This window comes from Mangifera indica, chromosome 3, assembly GCF_011075055.1.
Source record: "Mangifera indica cultivar Alphonso chromosome 3, CATAS_Mindica_2.1, whole genome shotgun sequence".
NCBI classification, from domain to species: Eukaryota; Viridiplantae; Streptophyta; class Magnoliopsida; order Sapindales; family Anacardiaceae; genus Mangifera; species Mangifera indica.
In genome coordinates this window covers 4,614,446-4,627,471 of record NC_058139.1, presented here as the reverse complement: position 1 = coordinate 4,627,471, position 13,026 = coordinate 4,614,446, and the positions used below count along the sequence as shown (strand labels likewise).

At 32.6% G+C, this 13,026-nt stretch overlaps 4 protein-coding genes across 10 annotated transcripts; 1 reads left to right on the top strand and 3 right to left on the bottom strand.

The window, feature by feature from the left end:
* Positions 1 to 408: 408 nt before the first annotated feature.
* LOC123212360 (WAT1-related protein At5g47470-like) lies at positions 409 to 2,592 on the bottom strand. The gene is made up of 7 exons (XM_044631465.1): positions 2,320 to 2,592; positions 2,148 to 2,213; positions 1,895 to 2,011; positions 1,292 to 1,526; positions 1,042 to 1,200; positions 777 to 928; positions 409 to 672 (listed from the first exon to the last, which is right to left on the bottom strand). Exons 1-7 carry the CDS (start codon positions 2,523 to 2,525, stop codon positions 552 to 554), a joined length of 1,056 nt encoding a protein of 351 aa, XP_044487400.1. The 5' UTR covers positions 2,526 to 2,592; the 3' UTR covers positions 409 to 551.
* Positions 2,593 to 4,338: 1,746 nt separating this feature from the next.
* On the bottom strand, positions 4,339 to 7,096 carry LOC123212362 (WAT1-related protein At5g47470-like). The gene is made up of 7 exons (XM_044631466.1): positions 6,554 to 7,096; positions 6,398 to 6,463; positions 5,715 to 5,831; positions 5,196 to 5,430; positions 4,942 to 5,100; positions 4,677 to 4,828; positions 4,339 to 4,573 (listed from the first exon to the last, which is right to left on the bottom strand). Exons 1-7 carry the CDS (start codon positions 6,751 to 6,753, stop codon positions 4,453 to 4,455), a joined length of 1,050 nt encoding a protein of 349 aa, XP_044487401.1. The 5' UTR covers positions 6,754 to 7,096; the 3' UTR covers positions 4,339 to 4,452.
* A 689-nt stretch (positions 7,097 to 7,785) lies between these two features.
* On the top strand, positions 7,786 to 10,170 carry LOC123209969 (putative pentatricopeptide repeat-containing protein At5g47460). Of its 2 annotated transcripts, XM_044628082.1 has the most exons (2): positions 7,786 to 9,535; positions 9,645 to 10,170. In XM_044628082.1, exons 1-2 carry the CDS (start codon positions 7,975 to 7,977, stop codon positions 9,656 to 9,658), a joined length of 1,575 nt encoding a protein of 524 aa, XP_044484017.1. In that variant the 5' UTR covers positions 7,786 to 7,974; the 3' UTR covers positions 9,659 to 10,170. The 2 variants fall into 2 exon arrangements, with proteins under 2 accessions (XP_044484017.1, XP_044484016.1); XM_044628081.1 differs by having other exon boundaries at positions 7,786 to 10,170.
* A 169-nt stretch (positions 10,171 to 10,339) lies between these two features.
* Positions 10,340 to 12,475, bottom strand: LOC123209970 (protein NONRESPONDING TO OXYLIPINS 2, mitochondrial-like). Of its 6 annotated transcripts, none has more exons than XR_006501183.1 (5): positions 12,211 to 12,475; positions 12,001 to 12,119; positions 10,929 to 10,968; positions 10,722 to 10,826; positions 10,340 to 10,607 (listed from the first exon to the last, which is right to left on the bottom strand). XR_006501183.1 is itself a non-coding variant. In XM_044628085.1 (4 exons), exons 1-3 carry the CDS (start codon positions 12,378 to 12,380, stop codon positions 10,949 to 10,951), a joined length of 309 nt encoding a protein of 102 aa, XP_044484020.1. In that variant the 5' UTR covers positions 12,381 to 12,474; the 3' UTR covers positions 10,340 to 10,607; positions 10,929 to 10,948. The 6 variants fall into 6 exon arrangements, 3 of the variants coding, with proteins under 3 accessions (XP_044484020.1, XP_044484018.1, XP_044484019.1); XR_006501182.1 differs by having other exon boundaries at positions 11,945 to 12,119; positions 12,211 to 12,474; XM_044628085.1 differs by lacking the exon at positions 10,722 to 10,826 and having other exon boundaries at positions 12,211 to 12,474.
* Positions 12,476 to 13,026: the final 551 nt, after the last annotated feature.

The window sequence follows — 13,026 nt, the reverse complement described above, 5'->3', positions numbered from 1 at the left end:
AGAGATTTCATAATTTTTTACTTGTTAAATTATCCATGAGACACATTAATTGTTATTTATCCAAAGGGTTTTAAAGTTTAAACCCAAGTACTTTTGAGTGTATAGAGATTTCATGATTTTTACCTGTTAAACTTACCATAAAACACATTAATTGTTATTTATCTAAATAAATAAATATATATATTATTATCATTGTCGCCAAAAAAATTAAATAGTAGAAATAATCTCTTTTAGTGAAATTGCAATATCTTGTATTGTATATGTTACTTCAGAGAATTATCAAATCAGAAATATAATTATGAATTATTGCAAGTCAAAAGCTTTAGCCATTAGGTAGGTAGGGTATAAACTGTTTAACAAATCATAATCAATACAATATCTTGTATCAATTATGCTTAGACACAAAAGAAATATAAATTACTTGCTGAACTTGAACATAAATACAAATGATTTTAACAAATCATAATCAATACAATATTTTGTATCAATTATACTTATACACAAAAGATGCATACATTACTTGCTGAACTTGATCATAAAAACAAATGATTTTAGCTCAAGAGAGGCCTCTCTGCATCAAACTCACTCTCTAAGCTGTTGGAGTAAGTTTCTTTTCTTTTAGCCCACAGTACAAAGTAGAGACCACAAAACATGAGAATCATGCCAGCAAAACTGCATTCAGAGATTGATTGTTTCCAAGTTAATAGGCAAGAGTCAGTCAATGAGTCATAAAAACATTGATTATATAAAATGTACAAGTCTGCAATTTAAGGTACCTTCCAATGTCAATAGTGTCTCCTAAGGTAACCGTGGTGAAGACTACTGAGATTATTGTTGACATGGGGATAAAAACAGACACAAGAACTGGCCCTCTTTTCTTCATTGCCCATCCATTAAAGCTTAAAGTTGCTCCATTGATCAAACCCACCTGCTCATTCAGATCAAAGTGAATTGAAGTTTCGATAAACAATAAGTAGATCACCACTTCAAAGATTTTTAGTCCTGTAAGAGTTGGTCTCGAGGAAAGAACAAGATTATTACCAGCACAGAACAACAAGCAATCTCTGCAAATTTAAATTCCCAGCCAAAGTCCAATTTATGTTCTTGAATAAACTGCACAGCAGCTGTTATTACCACCCCAATCAATGATGTGATAGCACACAAAGAAATCGGGGCAGGAAAATCCACCAAAGTAATGGCCTGTTTAACATGGCAAACAAATAAAATGATGAAACAGGCGAAAATTGTATATCTACCTTTCTCAAATCATATATATTATTTTCTGAATTACCTGCAAGACAACATTGCTTGATACAACAAACACTGCTGCCAATAGATACATACAACCAATGATTTTTTCCCTATCGAACATCATGGCTGGTGAGCCTGATGCTGTTCTATCGGCGGCCTCTTTTACATGGGCGGTGCTGTGCATTAGGCTCATTGTGAGTGCACCTATAACACACAACAATGTTCCTAAGATTTTGACCTTGCTGTACAAGCAATTTAGATCAACTTTTTCCATCCTGCACCAACATTACAAAAGTGTAAAAAGTAGTTGAAAGATCTCGGAATTTATCTATTTATCTTTGATCTTAGTGGTGTTCACTTATTTCAGTTTCATATTGAAAGTTCTTCTACAAGCATGTAATTAGAGGCACAAATTTAGCACCCATTTCAGTTTGAAATATTCCAGTCAATCCTTTTGCTTAATACACCAGGGTTTTAGTTTAGGGTATTTAAAGAATATTCTGATAATTTATTTTTAATAAAATCAAGATTTTAACAATCAACATGAACTTTCGTATTTTTTATAAGCAAATCTTATGGGGAAGGAAACTTATTAAATATACAAATCACTATCCATAATGTAATAAAAAGCAAGATTCCATACCTTAGAGTCCAAGCAATGACGAAAATGAACCCCGTACTAAGGTTCGGCATGGCTGTTGCCATTACTGGTGAGGTTAATTTAACGCCTTCTAGGAACAGAGTCAGAAATAAAGCTACCCTGAAACATAAATTAAAAATTACAGTGAAAGAGTAAGCCAAAGAATTGAAAGTCATCTTAAAAAAGAAAAATTACCAAAATGTTAGCTTAAAAAAAGCAATCCTATTTACATCAATTAATGTAAATACCCACTTACCCTGCAATAGATATTAAAATTAGCTGGAAAATCAATTTCAAACTCAACTGCTGGGGCCAATTTTTCCTGCCAAAACACCACCAATTTGATTTAAAACCATGAAACATATCTCCCAATTAACCATAAATGAAACAGACCAAATAGAAAAGAAAAGAAAAGAAAAAAAAAAAACCTTTCAAAGTAAACAGCGGCTGGAGAGAGGAGGAGGAAAGTGACGAATGCTGAGAAAATAACAGTGGAGAGAGGGCTAACACCAAGATTCATAAGGTAACTCATCAAAACTGAGTTACTTGCATATAGAAATTGAACTACAATCAACCCACTAACAATTGCCAAATCTTCAAGCTTGTTCATTGTTGCCTTGGTATTTTGGAGCATGCATGAAAATACTAACTTTGACTCTAAGAAGTTCCTTTCTATTAAACTATATATGACTAGAAAGATATAATCATATATATAGTTTTTACTATCAAAACAATAAACATTATTGTTAAAATCCTATACGCCACAATTTAAGTTCCCCATTTACTTAGACTTACTTCAAACTGATTTCTAGCCATACGTCTTCTTTAGATGTGATTCTGATAATAAGGTGTGTAATCATCTTTTTGATTTGTTTGGATAACTTTTGTGGTCAAAAAAACTTTGAGTAACTCATTCAAGGGATATTGCATTAGGATAGATTTGATTTCCCTTTTTTATATAAAATGATTGGTCAGCGAGAGTGATTCAATGTTTTCCAATAAAAAAATAAGTACAAACCAAAGCTATCTCATTTTTTATATGGCAAGTTTCGATATGTAACACCCATTTCTAATAAACAATCTTCCTCAGAGAGATATTACTATTTAAACAGCTTGCATGAATAGAACATAACTTCAAGTTTCTCCCCTCTCCTCTCGATGTCAGCCGCACAATGACACAATTGTTTCCTTCGAAAGACAATAAGATACTTTCCACTTGTGTTTACCATTGCCCTTGTATAGCCTCCTGTTTAGGAATGATTGGCTCTTTTGTTCTTGTATATAGAATACATTTCTTTGTTCTAAGAAAACGCCAATTATTCTTGTTCCTTTTAATTTGTATATAAAATGTAATATTTCAAATTTTTGAACCCAAAAAATATTAAATGGTTGTTTTATTCATTTTTTATTTTTTTTTAAATTTAAAAAAAATTATTATTTTGATGTCTAAATCTAAAATACGAAAACATCTTTTTAATTGTCAAATAATTATTCTATTGCCTGAAAAACAAAAAAAAAAAAAAAAGTCAAACCTCTCCATTTATTACACTAAATTTATATTCATAACAACAAAATTTTTTTTTTACATCAAATCAGTATTTTTCTTTTTGTTAGACTTAACTCTTTATATTTTTCTTTTCCCAAAAATGTAAACTTTTATTATCTTCTTTTGCTTTGTAATTTTATCATATTTGTAAATCCTTTACGATAACAGTGTGTGCATTTTGCATAAATAATAATATGTTATCATGTGATTGAGTATTATGTTATTTCTAATTTAAAACTATTCAATCACATGGTGATATATCATTATTTATACACAAAATTGTGTGCATAATACTACTTGTTTCTTTAATGTTTAATATATAGATTGATTTGAGGCACTAATATTTTACTAATCTTGTTGCATATTCACCTAGTGATATAGTGATTGAATGTAATGTATTATGTTATTTTAGCTTTAATGATCAATTAAATATTTTATATATGAATTGTTATATTAATTTTAATCAAGCAATCTTTGAAAAGTGCTGAAAATTATGATTAATATTATTATATTTTTAGAAATATATTATTGATGATATATCGTATTAAACCTATATATATATTTTATATTTTCTAAAAATAACAATGGCAAATAAATATTTAAAACCTCAATAGACTAAATGTTGGGTAGGAATAACCTTTTTTAGCTTTTGCAAAATTGAAATATTTTTAATTCCTAACTGATATGTCTATTGCTTCAGAGAACAATAAAACTATGTGTACCCACTTTGGGTACACAAAATTTATATGTGTCATCATGTGATTGGATAATTTTGAATTAAGATTAAAACAATAACCAATCATATGATGACACATATAAGTGTGTATACATTTGTGTACCCAAAGTAGGTACACATAGTATTGCTCTTCAGAGAATATCCAATCCGAAATATAACTATGAATTATTAGAAGCTAAACATTCATAATCAATAAAATATCTTGTGTCAATTATGCTTGTACATAACTGATATATATATCTATTACTTCAATAAACTTGAACATAAGTACAAATGATGTTAACTTAATAGAGGTTTCTCTGCATCAAACTCACCATCTAAGCTGTCGGAGTAAGCTTCTTTTCTTTTAGCCCACAGCACAAAGTAGAGACCACAGAACATGAGAATCATGCCAGTAAAACTTCATTTGCCATTGATTATTTCCAGGTTAATAGGCAAGAGTCAGTCAATGAGTCATAAAAACATTGATCATATAAAATGTACAAGCCTGCAATTTAACATACCTTCCAATGTCAATGGCGTTTCCTACCGTAACTGCAGTGAAGACAACTGAGATTATTGTTGAGATGGGGCCAAAAATGGACACAAGAACTGGCCCTCTTTTCTTCATTGCCCATCCATTGAAGCTTACAGTTGCTCCACCCATGAAACCCACCTGCTCATCCACATTAAAGCGAATTGAAGTTTGGATAAACTATAAGTAGATCACCACTTGAGAGATTTTTAGTTCTATAAGAGTTGGTCTCGAGAAAAGAACAATATTATTACCAGCAAAGAATAGCAAGCGATATATGGAAATCTAAATTCCCAATCAAAGTCCAATTTATGTTCTTGAATAAACTGCACAGCAGCTGTTATTACCACTCCAATCAATGATGTGATAGCACACAAAGATATCGGAGCAGGAAAATCCACCAAAGTCATGGCCTGTTAAACAATGCAAACAAATAAAATGTTTAATAAAACAGGCGAAAATTGTATATCTATATTTTTCACATCACATATAGTATGTTTTCAATTACCTGCAAGACAACATTGCTTGATAAAGCAAACACTGCTGCCAAGAGATACATACAACCAATGATCTTTTCCCTATCAAACATCATGGCTGATGAGACTAATGTTGTTCTGTTGGCGGCCTCCTCTACTGGGGTGGTGCTGTGCATTAGGCCCATAATAAGTGCACCTATAACACACAACAATGTTCCTAAGATTTTGACCTTGCTGTGCAAACAAGTTAGATCAACTTTTTCCATCCTGCACCAACATTGCAAATATGTGTTAAAAAGAGTTAAAGGATCTTGGAATTATCCTTGTTCTTGGGGTATTGCCCTTTTTCTGTTTGTAATTAAAAGTTCTTCAACAAACACGTAATCAGAATCACAAAATTAGCATCCCATTTCACTTTCAAATTATCCAGTCGAGGCACATTCTTCTTGCTTAATACTTAAACATCCTTTGTAAGCCAATCTTATGTCAAAAGAAACATATTATAAAAATAAATCACTATCCATAAAGTTAAAAAAAGCAAGAATTGATACCTTACAGTCCAAGCAATGACAAAAATGAGTCCCGGACCAAGGTTTGGCATGGCTGTTGCCATTGCTGGTGAAGTTAGTTGAATGCCTTTCAGGAACAGAGTCTGGAATAAAGTTACCCTGAAACAAAATTTAAAAATTACTGTAAAATTGAAAGTTATTTTTATAAAATTTCACCAAAATGTTACCTTAAAACAAATAATAAAAAATGTAAAAAGATTCTTAATAATATAGAATAGTTAATAAAGATTTAAATGTTGATTAAGATCTATTTATAGAATATCTTTGTAGTTATGATACAAGATTTATCAATTTCATATTCTTAATTTGACAAATAAGGCTTCTCAAGAACAAAACAATTCTCCTTATTTGGCAATGAGATAAATACTCTTCTAAATGACTGGTTCGCAAATTTATAACCTAATTCTTTCCGCATCAATTTGAGGACGATTTAAAAAAAAACACTTGATTAAGCGAAGAAAAGGAAAAGCCAAAAACATTCAATGAAGAATGAAGAATGAACACATTCATATTTGGTGGAATAATAAGAATATGCTGGAGATAGAATACAGGTAAAAACTATACCCACTTTTTAGAACACTATAAATAAAATTAGAAACCCAGAAAAGCAATCGTGTTTACATCATTTGATACATATTGTGAATATAATCTAAATATCCGCTTACCCTGCAATAGATATTAAAACTAGCTGGAAAATCAACTTCAAACTCCATCTCTGGGGCCATTTTTTCCTGCCAAAACACCACTAATCTGATTTAAAACCATGAAACAGAGCTCTCAATTAACCATAGGTGAAACAGACAAAAAAAAAAAGAAAAAACCTTTCAAAGTAAACAGCAGCAGGAGAGAGGAGGAGGAAAGTGGCGAATGTTGAGAAAATAACAATGGAGAGAGAGCTAATACCAAGGGTCATAATGTAACTCATCAAAATTGAGTTACCTGCGTACAGAAATTGACCTATAATCAACCCACTAACAATTGCCAAATCTTCAAGCATTGTTGGCTTAATACACCAAGCCATCCTAATTAATCCCCTCTCCCCAGAAAGAAAGAAAGAAAGAAAGAAAGAAATCGCAAAGCTCTTGGGATAAAAATTATACAATCTCTTCTTTCTATACTGAGTAATTCCTCAGAACATTCTTCTCTCTTTGGTGTTGTTTGAGTTTTGTTGGTTGCAGTGTAAATGTAATTGATCTAATACGGAATCTATATGTTGGTTTGTTGTGGAAGCAAGTTTTAACTTGTTTCTTTGGGAATTGTTGCGCCATTTTTCTTTATTTATTGGCTCTACCAAACAAATCGAAAATACAAGAGCTAACGTTCATGAGTGGAGGCTTGTCTACCAGTCTTCTCCCCGACCTTCGCATTTTAAGGGAGTCTTGTGCTTTCCCTTTATTTAGTTGCGACGTTAAAAGGCTGAAAAATGCCAGGTAGGCGCTAACTCACCTCAAGCTCATTCAATTTTATTTATTAATTTTTTTAAGATTTAATATTTTAAAAGGTCACACTTTAACCCCCCTAAATATATTTCCTATCGCTCTGATCCTAATCCAATTGCTATCTACTATTATCAATTTATTAAAAAGAACAGAAAGTTAATGAAGAACAGGTAACGTGCTCCTCCTTCACAGTCTCTACTCCAATAAACTACCAATCAATTATTTGACCGCTAATTTAATGTCTACCACTCATCTCTCTTTCTTTTAACTTTTCCACTCAAGGATGACGATCAGATGAATGCGTTTCAAACTAGACTAATACAAATTTTCAAACCACTTATTCATATAATTTGATTAGATAATTTAAAATTAATTAATTAATCTAATTACAAATTATTTTTAAAATTTGTACGATTGATTTGTATATATAATTTTACTTGTTAAACTAATGACTTTAAGAATTGATAGCAAAATAATGAAGTTGAAAATGTCTTTGAAGACTGAAGAGGAAATAAATAAATAGAGGAAAAATAATCTTCTATATAAAAACAACAAAAACAATTGATATATGGCTACCTAATAAAAATTAGTAGAGGAAGCAATATCTACACCTAACTGTCCAATCAAGGGCATGCGTATTTTTGTACTCTTCCTACTATAATTTCCATTTTCAATAACACCAAGTATTTGCAGTAAAAATTGATTAATTCTACCGAATTCATGCTCCTTTGTTTAGGGTAAGACACTTTAATTATCAGGCAATCGGCCTGCCTGGCGAAATTCTCGTTCCTGCACACCCACTAATGCAAAGAACTGTAAACAGGGGATTCCGCAGTTGTTTCCCTTCAACAAAACATCCCAATACTCTCTCAAGATATCATATCATTAGCCCAAACATTTGCATTGATAACGACAATGTTAACAACTTTCCACAAAATTCAAATATTGAATACAACGCTGATTTTGCCATATATGAAGCCTCTAAATTACTCCAATCTGGATTTGAACCAGACGGCTATAACCTCACACACCTGCTGCTTCGAGCCTCGACTCAACTGGGCTTTGATTCTTCTTGCCAACAACTTCACTGCTACATTATAAAATCTGGGTTCGTCTCTGATGTGTATGTCTCAACCGCTTTATTGGGATTTTATCGGAAAGTTTACTTATTGAGTGATGCTCATAAAGTGTTTGATGAAATTCCTCAACCAAGTGTTGTTTCTTGGAATTCTCTGATTTCTGGGTATGTGCAATCCGGTCAATATCGCAAGGCTTTAGGCTTCTTTCTTGAACTTGATCGGGATACAGAAATTTATGCCAATGCGTACTCCTTTACTGCGGCTTTAGCTGCTTGTGGACAAATGAGGTTGTTGCAACTAGGTGCGATGATTCACTCAAAGATTCTTCAATATGGCTTGGAAAATGGTGTTGTTATTGCGAATTGCTTGATTGATATGTATGGAAAATGTGGGTCTGTTGAAAATGCAATCCAGGTTTTTGAGGAGATGATTGATAGGGACGTTATTTCTTGGAATTCAGTTATAGCAGCAAGCGCTAGAAATGGAAACCTTGAACAAGCATTTGGTTTTTTCTATCGGCTTCCTAATCCTGATACAATCTCTTATAATGAATTGATAAATGGCATTGTTCAATTTGGTGATATAAGAGAGGCTATTAGTATTTTCTCGAATATGCCAAATCCAAATTCATCTTCATGGAATTCGATTTTGACAGGATACGTTAACAAAAATCTACTTCCTGAAGCTCTAAAATTTTTCAGTAAAATGCAAGTCAAGAATATTCAAATGGATGAGTATACATTTTCAGTTGTTTTGAGTGGTATTGCTGGTGCCTCAGCTTTAACATGGGGAATGTTGATCCATTGTTGCAGTGTTAAGCAAGGTTTGGATACTTCAGTGGTTGTAGGGAGTGCTCTGATTGATGCGTACTCCAAATGTGGGCAGGTGAAGAGTGCTGAATCAATATTCCAATTGCTACCCAAAAAGAATTTGGTAACTTGGAATGCAATGATCACTGGTTATGCTCACAATGGTGATTGGACCAAGGTGATCCAACTTTTTGAGCAATTGAAATTGGTGAGGGATTTAAGACCCGATTGTGTCACATTTCTTAATGTATTAGCCGCAAGTTCACATAATGATATTCCATTGCATGAGGCAAACCAGTACTTTGAATCAATGATTAGGGATTACGGTATTGAACCAACAGTTAAGCACTGTTGTTCCATGGTTCGTCTCCTAGGACAGAGAGGAGAGGTTGTGAAGGCAGGGAGAATGATATATGAACTGGGTTTTGCATCATACGGGGTGCTTTGGAGAGCTTTACTTGGTGCTTATGGAGCTTGTAAGGATTTAGAGGTTGCAAAGTTTTTAGCTGCAAAGGTGATTGTATTGGACAGTCACCATGATTATACTTATGTTATGATATCTAACATATTTGCATGGCATGGCAGATGGAGGGAAGTGAGTATGTTGAGAAAGTTTATGCAGGAAAGGGGGCTGAGAAAAGAAGCTGGTTGTAGCTGGATTGAGGTGGAAAATGTCTTTGCATATTCATCAATGGTAAGATGAGGATGCTTAAAACTTGGCATATAAGACATTAGCCAAGAAACACATTAGGCGATCTGAAACCAGTACACCCTGGTTGTAATATTGTTGATGCCATCATGTGCAATTTCTAATGCAGTGAGGTGATAGTTAAGACACCAGTCTGATAGAATTCAAGAATGGATCTAGTACTCGGAAACTGTTCAATTAATCAAAGGTAAATTTGGCAAAGCTGAAAAGTAGGCTTCTTGAGGATGTTGTTGTAGCAAATAAAGTTCCTTCGGAAAGATACATCTCATTTTTCAACGAATTCTTTGGGGGCAAAAGTAATCTCTCTAGCGTCAACTACTTGTGAAATCCAGCCTAACAATTTTTCTTGGTATTTTTCTATGGGTAGAAATTGAGAAGAAAATACCGCTGGACATGCATCAACTGTGAATTCCAAGCATAAAATCTGGGCTTACTCGCTTCAAATTTTATTATAGGAATAGAACATATACCGTCCACAGCCACAACGGCACTGGATTGAGATAAGAAAAAAGAAATTAAAAAAATAAATGGAGAAATAACCAAAAAAAAAAAGATGATCATGACGAGGGCGTTGGATAAGAAAATTTGCCAACCTTCAGCCAATTGAACATTCATGAATAATATTGTATACAATGAGGTATAATTCTTATTTGTGAGAAACAATATCTTCTCTCCACTAAGAAAAATATTAGAATCAATTTAAGGTTCAAGCAGTATTCATAAAGTACCGAAGCCTTTTCATATGAAAAGCTACAAGCATGCAGCCTCTCCAATCAGCGGAAGATAACCCTCATGGTGATATCCGCCAATGAGTCACCTTGGAACTGACAAACCTGACTCTACACCACCACAATGCAAAGAATAAAATGAGAAGAGTAAATATTTATGTAGATAAATGCAACATAAAATAGTATCACTCCACTTAATCAAAAAAATTAAATATATAAACTCACTTTCATAATGTAATTTCAACTGATTCAATTGTTATAAATTACTACAATTAGTCCAATTTCCTTAAGCGATCATACAACTTGCTGCCAAAGGATTGCACAGATGGCCTGAAGGTGAAATATATCAAGTCATGCATCTATACTGATCAATCATAGTTTTCCACATTCTTTCTAGTCATAAGCAATGAAAGCATAGATGACAATGCCCACCTCCAAAAACAGCACAAGTCTCACGTACCATCAATTCCATCTGGGAGAAGGAGCAGTTATGTTACCATGGTATTCTAATCAAGCCAAAAACTTCTATTCAACACAATTTTCCTAAATTTCTGTAGTGCAAATGCTAAGCCATTAAGAATTTCCTACTTATTATGCCTTCTGAATTTGAGTAATTCTTACTGTGATACATGTTCTATTTTCCATAATATTACTGCAATTACAGGCTATAACAATTTAAAAACAATAATATAATGGAATAGACAGATACCACCATCAAACTGGCAATACCTACCACACTAACTAAATATTGACAGCATAACTGGGACCAGAAATATATATATAACAGTAAGAATTGGCAGCTGCTGAACCTAAATGTATCATCAGTTGCTCTTCATGCTATGTTTCCTCACAAGCAAGCAATGAGAAAGTTTATTAAGTCATCGATATCTAATCTAGCACAATGAACAGAGAACTGTTTAATGGAAACGAAGCAAAAATTAATTTTGCAATTAACTAAGCCAAACACTAAACGAACAGGAGTCAATAATGCAAACAATAGAAGATACATAACACATATACTAATGCAAATTCAAGGGTATCCTTGGAACTTGTCTTCCAAATTAATTTGTGGTGATCAGCAAAATCAACAAAACAGACTTAACATGAAATGTGTTTCCATTCTGATATAGCTATCGGTTACTTGTTAGTGAAATTTATAGCCTTGAACTATAAACTTTAACAAACCCAACTCACAAATTTAAACAAATAAACCTAAAATGTAAGCAAATAAATATTTGCACATTCAAATAAACCATGTAATTTAGTATGTGAATTACTTATTCACAAAATTCCACGCAAATGCAGTTCTAATTTATCGATAAAGCCATGAAATTTAATGTTATTTAAATAATTAAATATATTTAAAAAAATCAATTAAGCTAAAACAAATGAAAATTGATGAATAATTTTACTGATAAAAATTTAGGAGAAGCAAAAAAACTACTCACAGTCAAAAAGACAAAAAGCAAGTACTAGAGGCCGGGAGAGGTGCAGCAGAGTGTACCCTGTAAAAGTGATCGACAGCCCTTCGATGTTGTACTCAGACATGACGTCATCCTTGCGGACGCCACTACGCTGTGTAGTGGCAACAACGATTGCCCACATCCCAGTTCATACGGAACTCTATCAAAAATCCCAAAGCAGTACAATTGAAAATGATTAAAAATTTTGCACAAACCACATTCCTAATCAATAGGTGTGAATGATTGTGTACCTGGATACAGAAAACCGCCGAGTAGGGGAGGAAGAGGAGTGTGTGTGAACAGGGAACGGGGCTGAGGTAGCGGATCTTGTGGTAGGAGATTTTGGAGCAGTGGATCGGATGGCTGATCGAATGGACGACAAGGATGATCTTTGGATGAGTCTATTGCAAGAAGAAGCCATAACTAAATTTTTACTGGACTACGCTTTACGGCGCAACGCGAGGGTTCAGGGTTTTACAATATCCAAGTTCTTGTGTTTCCTCGATTGGATTGGATCGGGTTGAATCATCGGTTCAAATATTTTTATAGGAATAATATTTAACAGTATGTTACATCATTCAATTAAAAAATAATGCTTGAATTTTTCAGATAAAAATAAATTTAACAGGCGCTTGCTTGGATAATTTTTATTATATATATTTTTATATTAAATTTTAAGATAGAATTGTTATTGTATTAAATTAAAAAATAATTTTACTTATATATTGATAATTTATAAAATATTATCATATCTCGAGACCTTATCACTATGTTATCATCATCACTTATATTATGATTAGTTATTATCTACAGTCAAGATCATAAAATTTCATTAAAAGAAATTGATGATATAATCATTTGCAGAATCTTTTTTATACAATTAATGTACGTTGTCGACTTTAACACTAATTCGTGATTTGTTTACTTTAAATTAATTGTTACTAAAATCCTCATAAGATGGGATCGAGATGTGAAAATAACATCGACAAACTCTATTCATCATTAATACGAGAGATGAGATCAAAATTAAATTAGATTATCAAAATGAAAAGAATTAATTAATAAAA